Raw genomic sequence first — 9909 nt, forward strand, 5'->3', positions numbered from 1 at the left:
AGCCACAACTCATTAGGTATCTGCTAATTACAGCTTTGAAAGATGACATGTAGTGATACAAGGCAGCCCTAGATGTATTTAGTTAGTTTTACAACCGAGGAGCCTGAGAAACCCTTGGGTTCTTTCCTATAGTCAACAGCTTCAACAAAGAGCCTCTCTATTAATTACAACCACATCTTGCCCCTTTTTATATATGAGAAACACAACAATCCTTATAAAAACTGTAAAACAGCCATTGTCATTTAGGGATGCTATTAATCAAGGCATTCTCATGTGTCTTCCCTTCACAGCTCCCTTGCCTAGATTTCTGCATAACAGCTCGTTGGTTTGTAACTAAAAGCAGAATGGCCATGTGCAGCCATTGCAGGAGGCTCAGGATTTTGACTTCAGTGCAGGAAAACACTTAGCCGAGATCCCTTTTGGAACGGGGAGATCTTGACATGTCTGCTGGTGCTATAATGATCCATGTGACAAAAAGGATTGAAAATCCACTGCTTTGTTCTTAAAGTAACTTTCACATTGTTGCATCTCTCCTTCTGCACTCCTGGAAAATCAGTGCAACAAGCAGCAAGGAAGCTTAATTCCCTCTGCACTATCCAAAATAGGTTGTATCTGGGATCCAGATGAGACATAAATGACAACCTGGAATACTCAGAACTCAAGATTAAGAAAAACTTTCTAACATTAGGGTAAGCAGTTGCCTAACAAAGCTGAAGAGTTGCAATTACTGGAGAAATTCCAGGAGCTTAGACAAGCATCTATTAGGTGTAAATAGTGGTGTAAATAGTGGTGTAAATACTCTGCTTTGGGGCAGACACATGGATTAAATGACATCCTAGGAGTGTTACCAATTCCCTGACTACAACTCAGCAGCCTCCCCTCCCAAGTCACCCACCCTCCATTTTAATAACTTTCTGTATAATTTATAAACTTCTCCGCAATTCTCCCAGGAACTCTTTGCAGATACACTTGCAACCCCCGAGGAAGACTGAAATCTCAGTTACTAAGTAATAAAAAAAGAAATATAAGAAAAAAAAAATAAATGGCATTGTTATCTCATTGAGAAGTAAAAAACAAGGCACAAGGCACACATGATTAAAGATGCCAGAACCACAGAAGTACAAAGTACAAGTTACAACAGGGATATTAATCTGACATTTTTCATTTCTCCATAAAGCTATTATAGACTGGGCTAGAGAAGTAAGACTACTTCTGCCAGTTTGAATCATAGCCAATTTAGGTGAGTAGCACAGGTGCCCTCTGTTTGGTTTCATGTTAGACATCTTCACACCAGCTAATTTAGTGCTGCAGATTAGCTTTGAAGCATTGCTAGGTGAAACATTTTTCAAGGCATCTAGAAAACAGTCAAGTATTATAGGATAACTTTGGAGTGACTTAATTATCTCCCCCCCGCCCTCAGTAAATAGAAAAGCAACTGTTTAGTTCAGATCCACTGCTAAGGCTTCCAGTTTGTTACAGAAGTCCTCTGAACCCTCTGACTTCAACAGGCCATAACCAGGTCACCAGTTATCACAGAAACACAGAGAAGAGAGCCAAAAGGGACCCTGGCTAGTCCTTTCCTCTGCCCAAAAAATCCAGCACACAGGAAGAGGACAGCTGACTAGCACAAGCCAGCAATAGCATGGTTCTTCCATGTGGTTTTATGGGGCAGTTAACTTTTATTGCCTGGTAATTACTGAGTAAGACTACAGACAAGCTGACTCTACAGCCCACATGGCAACAGACTTGTGTGGGCAGTGAGCTTCACAAAAATCATACTGCAAGACTAATGCTTCAGAGGGGAAAGTCAGTCGGTTAGGAAAGCCAAGTTCAAGAATATACTGTAGCCATACTTCAGTACTACCATTAAATAATCCAAGTACCAACTCTCAAGTTAAAAAAATCAAAACCAAACTTGCAAAAAATAAGTGAAAGAATAGGAAGAAGTTACCAGGTACAGACTACAAAAAAACAAAAAAACAAACAAAAAAACCCAAAAAACCCAAAATATCTTAAGAATAAGAAAGGCTGGAGAGCAGGAATCAGAAGACAAAAATGTGTCTGTGAACAGAAATGTGGAGAGCTTTAGAGTTGAGGTGGGAAGGCTAAGATCCACACTGCAGAACAGATGCTTGCTTATAGTAACACCACTAAAATTGGTATGAGGAGCAAAGAAGGAAGAGATGGCCTTAGAAGAGAAAAAAAGAAGAAATATTGAACATTCACTTTATTCAAAGCAGAAGCAGCATAATCCAGCTTTTGCTTTAAAGCCGTGGGTATAATTACTAGGGAAGTTGCTTTATATGTTTTTCTTCTTTACTATTCACCGCTATGGCACTATTTCTTCATGGAGTCAATAACGTGCAATACATGTGAGCAGAAAGCAGTAATACCTGTGAGATCAGTACTAGCATTCCTCTCTGCAGAGGCACTGAATATTTTTTAAGTGAAAGCTCTGGTGAACCTCAGACTGCAATCTTTAAACTTATGTCAGCTAACTAGTTTTGATCCTATATACCTGTTTTAAACTTTATTTAAACCTTAAAGCTAAAAAGATATCAAACAATCCTAAACCATATGATAAACAGATGTCAAAGTCATATAACTCCCAATCTCTTCTGTTCATTCTTTGCAATAAAAAGCAAAAACTACGGTTGATTTACTGTGCAAACACTGGGGGAATCCAGGAACATGTGGCATCAGTTTAGGTCAGGATCAAAACCCCGTAATTTAGCTGAGAGCAGCTTCCAAACTAAGCTCATATTTTTTCAAACTATATTTATAGTGCAGTTACTATGTGCCAGTACATCATTAAATGTCCCAAGAACTAAACCAAACCTATTCTTTATTTAGGAGGGTTTTTTTCACCCTTAAGTTAGAAATACCCATTCTAGTACAATTCTACATGAATAGGCAATACTCAACAGTGTTTGGTCTCCACCAGATCTCCAGATATGATGGCTGCAAAGCTGTCTACAGACTTTTCTTGTTGCTGGTAAGAGATTACAGCCTCCTGTTCTCAATTTCTCTGGCGATGACCACTGCTCCTCTGACCAGGTTGAAGTGGGAAGTAGATTTGGCAAAAAAAGCAGAGCAGACTTGGGATAAAACCAATTATCTGGTCCCACTGGGAGTACCATGGGCCTTGAGTAGGCTGTTGAAAAGAGGGAAGGATAAGCTGCAAAAGCAGCAAAAAAATAAAGAAAACAAACCTGAAAGCTAAACAAAGAAGCCTTGAAGCATTCATGCTGTTGTCCTACTTACTGCCCAGAATGCAGGATGGGGAGCGAGAAGACCAGCTCCAATTTCCACCACCACGTTTGTGGTATAAAGCTCTCTCTCATAAGCTGCTCCATCTGCATAATACAGATAATGATGCAATTCTCAAACATTCTGGTTTCTGTACCATGTGCTCAGCCACGTGGTATTGTTTGAAAGTCTGATTATGTTTGATCCTGCTGCATTAAAGCAGCAAACTGAGAAGGGTGTTGTGCAGGAGACAAATTGGACATGGATCAGAAATATCAGTTCAACATACTCATTAGAGGAATGGTGCTTTTTGATGAATGCTCAAAGCCAAAAACTTGTCTTTATCAAGCTGAAGTTGCTGTATGTAGGGAAAGGCTTGGTGAGAGTAATGCTGACTGGAAAAGCAGCCAGCTGACTCAGTATCTCTCTCAAACAACAATGGGACATGCTGAGCTCAGGAAGCAGCAGAAGAATGAGCAAAATCATGTCACAGACTAAATCGAGAGACACTTTTGCTTTGCAGAGTCTACAGCTGTTGCAACATCCACAAAATTATTTGAAACACAAAACATAAGCTGAAAATGAGCTATTGGAAGATTTTTTTTTTCTGTCTTTTTCTCCCTTTTACCACTCCAGGCTGTGCAGAAGATACAGTCTGTGTATTAAATGATTTCCAAAGTAACAACTGACAGAGACAGGAATAAATACCTTGGGATTTACACAGTCAGTGCATATTCAGTGGCAGGTAACTTTGTCAGGTAGTTATATGCATTCAGGAAACGTCTAATGACTGGAAAGCACTGTTTCATTCACTGGGATGTTCTGAAAGGCAACCAACATGGCAAGCATCCTGGTGGCTTCTATGACAATAATTAACTTTATCTTTAATTTAACTTTTATTAACTGTAGATAGTGAGGTCCAAATTCTTTAGCCTGCAGTCATGAAATGGGCATCAAACATACAAATTTGCTATTTCATACTAACATATGTTTGGTCTCAAGACGTTGAGTACTCACTGGTTTCCAAATTATGTTAAAAATGAGAAAAAAATACCTTTTCTCCTGTCCATGCTTTTGAAGCATGTTAGCTTGCACACAAATTACAGCTTTGCAGGACTTCTTGGCTCCTTGATACTTGTCGCGACATAATGGCTTTAGTGTAGATCTGCAAGGTAAAAAACAGTTTCAAGCATGTGTAACAAAGCTGAGCCTTCAATTTAACATGGATTTGTTGACAGGAGGAAAAACGCTTTGACACACAACTGAAAAGAAGTTCAGACAGCTGCGACGCGGACAACAAAGGGCCTGCAATCTCTTTGCTTCCCTGAAGCAAACAGAAAATAAGGACTAGATTTTTTACTTCACTTTCAGAGGTCTGACTTCAGACCCACAAAAACAATTACAATTTAAATCAGTCTTTGAAAACAGACAAAACTGAAGTCAACCATAAATTTCTTGCCTGATACTGCTTAAGATGGGAGTCATACAAGTCTTCTCATAGCCCATTACAGCATAAGTGATATTCATGACCTCACCAGGTACTTCTGTGGATGTAGCTTTTCAACCTTTAAATCCAGAAAACTGACAAATAAACTAAATGTGCCAGTGATCCTATAGCACTTTTTTCTCTTATTTTTCTTAAAGCATTGAGAAAAGTTAAAAAAAACAACCAAAACCAACAGTAGAACAAACCCTCAACCATTTCACTACTGAGCTCTAGTATTTAAATCATAGATATTGAGTCAACAATCTCATGCTGCTGGGAAAAAATGGAAAACCATTCTGGGAAAAATAAATATAATCTGTAAAACACATGGCAAGATGCTTGCATTTGGCTCAGTGGTGGGAAGCAGGCAGCTCAGCTGTGGGCATCATCATCCCAGGGGGATGTGGATGGAACGGAAAAAACCTGGAGAACAGGAACAACGATGAGAAGAGGTCTGGGGAAGACAGCTTATTAGAAAAGGCTGAAGGATTAGGGCTGCTTGTTCCAAGGACCAGAGAAACATTCCTCTTTGTGGTGGTCTTGGGACATGTGAAGAGTGGTTGGGAAGAAGGAAATAGTTTCTTCCACACACCCAGCCTGTTTAACAGCTCTTCCCTGAAGAGAAGCATGGAGTGCCAGAGACAAGACTGAGGCAAGCGCTCCTGCTGTGACTTTTTGTATAGCAGGAGTTACAAGATTGTGCAATACTATTTGGCTACTTTATGAAAAATTCATCACAATCTTGCTAGTTGATGCATTCCTTGTACACACGTGTTTGCTCTCAAGTCATCTTCCCTGTTGCCAAAACAACAGAGTGCTAACCATTTCCTTCTGGTGTCCACCTGGCCCTTCATTTCAAGCTGCTCTGCTTTGATCTTCCTCCTTCCTATTTACTGGTATTAGCTCATTAGTGGTTTGCCTGTCTTCTTCCTCAGCCTGCTTCCTCTAGCTGGTGGAAAATGTGCTGTGTGCCCTTGGCTGCCTCAGAAACTTTTCTGCTAGAAGCAGCTAAAGAAACAGGAGTGATCCTGCAGTTTCCATGGACCAAACAGGTTTCACAAAAGATGTGCAGCAAATTAAACAAACAATTCAATTAAAATTATTTACAACTGCCAGAGCTACCACAGGCAGTTCACCTGCTCTGGAAAAACGAGAAATGTATTGGATATGACTGGAAAGTATCTAGAACTTATTTAAATACAAAGCAGTAAAATGCAAGTCAAGGCAGCCAGGAACAGGTGTGCACATTTAGTGTTTGTCTACTAGTTACCACAGCTGAGGATAAATCTAGAGGGCAAGTGAGAATGGCATTCTTGGCAAGCACTAAGGTGCATCCTGCACCCTGCATTCAGGGGCTCAGATCTATGGAGATCATAATGAATCCCTTTCGATGCAGTAAGTTTGTTCCACTCGCGGGATAAAAACTTAACAAAAATTAAGGTGTCAGATAATCCAGGAAAACTTGGAAAACAAAGTACTGTTTATGCTTGGTGCCCTCAATTCAGTGAGAGCATTGTGTCCTGACGATATTTCTACAGCTCCCAGGTACTTCTATTATTTTTCCAACACCAGAAGCCTTTTACACGTGAAGGCAAAAAGGTAAAACTATAGAAGTGCTGCTACCATAAACAGAAACAACACAGATGATAAGAGTTGATTGAAAACAAGCTATTTAGAAAAGGTCCTTGCACTCCTGCTTCAGCCACCCAACTGCAGATTTTGGGACATATTCACAATACAATTAAACTTTACCAAACAGTTATTTTTCCTAATGTACAAGGCAGTCCATGTTAGCTATTCTAGGGACAATCATGGGGCATTCCCTTTTTTCCTCAATCGACCTTTATATCAATAGCACCAAAAAGCACATGTGCAATTTCACATTTTTTTGTATTACACATTGTGGCCGTGGTAAGAAGGCTTATTAAAACTCCAGCGAAAACCTCCCAATTGCTTTTCTCCCTTTTTCTTCTCAATTTTCATAGCGCACCTCTCGCCCACCCATGGGACGCCAGCGCTGCCTCACCACCTCAGATGCCTAAAACACAAAGGCATCCATGTTACGAATCCACCAACTACTTTTATTGAAAAAATTACTGCGTCATTTGTGTTGGATTGGTCTGGCTAAGTCGGATGCGATCGGTGAGTATTTTTATATAGATATATACCTATAAGTATCTGCAGGAGCCAGCAGGCACCATCCACGTCCAGCTCAACAATACGAAAAGTCTCCTGGAAGAAACACTCCCTCAGCACCTCCCAACTGAATCTGCTTCTGAAATCAACTCTACCAAGCAATTTCTTCAGTTTTTTGGTGTTTGTCGTGGTTGGGCCTAACAGGACAACAAAGAAACAGCCACGTGGCCGCTCACTGACCAACCCCAACACACACACACACTCACTTTGGGGTGAGGAGGACAAAGCTCATGGGTCGAGACAAAGGACAAGGAGGGCTCTTCACCGCTTAAGGTCCCGGGCAAAGCAGACTCAACTTGGGGAACAACAATAACTTCATTTCACACTAATCAAACACACCCAGGGCACAAGCTCCCAGGTACTTCTATTATTTTTCCAACACCAGAAGCCTTTTACACGTGAAGGCAAAAAGGTAAAACTATAGAAGTGCTGCTACCATAAACAGAAACAACACAGATGATAAGAGTTGATTGAAAACAAGCTATTTAGAAAAGGTCCTTGCACTCCTGCTTCAGCCACCCAACTGCAGATTTTGGGACATATTCACAATACAATTAAACTTTACCAAACAGTTATTTTTCCTAATGTACAAGGCAGTCCATGTTAGCTATTCTAGGGACAATCATGGGGCATTCCCTTTTTTCCTCAATCGACCTTTATATCAATAGCACCAAAAAGCACATGTGCAATTTCACATTTTTTTGTATTACACATTGTGGCCGTGGTAAGAAGGCTTATTAAAACTCCAGCGAAAACCTCCCAATTGCTTTTCTCCCTTTTTCTTCTCAATTTTCATAGCGCACCTCTCGCCCACCCATGGGACGCCAGCGCTGCCTCACCACCTCAGATGCCTAAAACACAAAGGCATCCATGTTACGAATCCACCAACTACTTTTATTGAAAAAATTACTGCGTCATTTGTGTTGGATTGGTCTGGCTAAGTCGGATGCGATCGGTGAGTATTTTTATATAGATATATACCTATAAGTATCTGCAGGAGCCAGCAGGCACCATCCACGTCCAGCTCAACAATGCGAAAAGTCTCCTGGAGGAAACACTCCCTCAGCACCTCCCAACTGAATCTGCTTCTGAAATCAACTCTACCAAGCAATTTCTTCAGTTTTTTGGTGTTTGTCGTGGTTGGGCCTAACAGGACAACAAAGAAACAGCCACGTGGCCGCTCACTGACCAACCCCAACACACACACACACTCACTTTGGGGTGAGGAGGACAAAGCTCATGGGTCGAGACAAAGGACAAGGAGGGCTCTTCACCGCTTAAGGTCCCGGGCAAAGCAGACTCAACTTGGGGAACAACAATAACTTCATTTCACACTAATCAAACACACCCAGGGCACATTTAGTCACTTCACAGGCTGGTGGTTCCTGCTGCTCCTACCTCCTCAGGAAGAAGGAAGGATCCCCTACAGCCCTTCCCTGCGCGGGCTTCCCACGGAGTCACGCGCTGCTTCGGGAACAATCTCCTCCCCAGGCCCGGGGTCTTGCACAGCTGCGTCATCAGAGTCCGCAGGCAGCAAATCAGAGTCCGCTGGCCACAAAATCCAAGCCTACTGGTCACGTTCACCCCTCCTGGCGCTTCAGGGAATGTTCCAGCACGTTGCTCCACGGGCACAGCTGCCATCTCGCCATGGGTTGCAGGGAAACTTGTGCTTGGGCACCTTCTGCCCCTTCTTCCCCACCGACCCCCAGCACCGCTCTCCTTCCCCAGCACCGCTGCTCCAGCTCAGCTCCACTTCCTTAAGTGCTCGCTCTGCTCAGGTCTCATTTCAGTTCTTTCGTATGTTAATGGCAGAGGCGCATCTGTTGTCCCTCTGATGGCTCCTGGGCTGGGTTTGGAGCAGGGGCAGCTTCTCGGCTCCTCACAGGAGCCGCTCCTGGGGCCCTTCCCCCGCTGCCAAAAATCCCGCCAAACCAAACCAGCACATTGTGTTTTCTTTTTCAACCTGGGGCTGAACAGGCAAACCAAGCAGCAGTGACCTGCTAGTCAAGAACAGCGGTGCAGGAGAGATCAAATGAACATTCACAGGGCTTGGTCTTCTACAGATGAGTAACAATGCAAAAACTACCCACCTTTCCATCTGTTGTAAGCTGAAGAAACTGCTACCACTTGATCAAGCTTTTCTTTCCTTGAGAGAGAGACTTCATCTGCTTCCTCCTCCCCCTAAACACGATAAGCAAGTGTTTCAGGAATATGCTTGTCTGGAAGCATAGCAGTTCTATTTTTTAAAAGAACTATTTGTGTCATTTATTTTTTAAAGGTAAAATTTCGCATTTAAATGCTACTTTACAAAGTTAAAATGTTTCCAATCATCATCACTTGCTTGAGGCAGCATAATTTTGAGGAAATGGAAGGGAGTAGGTAAAGAGAGAAAATTTCCACAATTAAAAGCTGATGAAATAAAAAAAAATTGGAACATTTTTCAAACAAATTTTCTCATGCAAGTATCCCAGTTTCCCAGGAACTCTTGTTAGTGACATAATGTTAACTTGGTGGGAAAGGAGCTCTGCACTGCAATCTCTGGACAAGAAGCTAAGAGCTTTCTTGGAGTCTGTTCATAACCCTGCATTTGCATTTTATAAACTACTTGATTGTTTTATCCCTTCCCCTTTAACATGGCAATTAATTATTCTTGTATTACACACACACACAAAATTATTTGTTTTTAAATGCTCATCTTGCAGCATTTTCTCGGTCATTAGACCAGAGGTTCAGTCAAAGTGTTCCTAAACTTCCAGAGTTATTTAGGTATTTTCCTCAAATACAAAATATTTTACATAGGCTAAGTTTCTTCTAGATTTTTTGGAAGACTGGCACTAATTTTAATAACCTGCTCTTAATAGATTTACAACAAAATAAAGTATTTCCTCATCTAGACCACTATTTAAAGTGAAAAAAAGTTATTTATAATATTATTGTATCCATAACAACTGATCAAATGTTTCCTCCATGTGTTTTCA

General features: G+C 41.4%; 1 protein-coding gene across 1 annotated transcript in view; it reads right to left on the reverse strand.

The window, feature by feature from the left end:
• MAD2L1 (MAD2 mitotic arrest deficient-like 1 (yeast)) overlaps nucleotides 1-8572 on the reverse strand; it is a 168532-nt gene extending 159960 nt beyond the window's left edge. Inside the window, exons 1-4 of the mRNA XM_009998576.1 lie at nucleotides 8330-8572; nucleotides 4354-4414; nucleotides 3265-3356; nucleotides 1952-1961 (exon numbers count right to left, since the gene is read on the reverse strand). Of these exons, the coding sequence (XP_009996878.1) occupies nucleotides 1952-1961; nucleotides 3265-3356; nucleotides 4354-4414; nucleotides 8330-8572 (406 nt within the window). The remainder of the gene's footprint in view (nucleotides 1-1951; nucleotides 1962-3264; nucleotides 3357-4353; nucleotides 4415-8329) is intronic.
• Between the last annotated feature and the right edge of the window lie 1337 nt (nucleotides 8573-9909).

The sequence above is a fragment of the Chaetura pelagica genome, unplaced genomic scaffold, assembly GCF_000747805.2.
Source record: "Chaetura pelagica isolate M959 unplaced genomic scaffold, ChaPel_1.0 scaffold176, whole genome shotgun sequence".
Classification (NCBI taxonomy): domain Eukaryota; kingdom Metazoa; phylum Chordata; class Aves; order Apodiformes; family Apodidae; genus Chaetura; species Chaetura pelagica.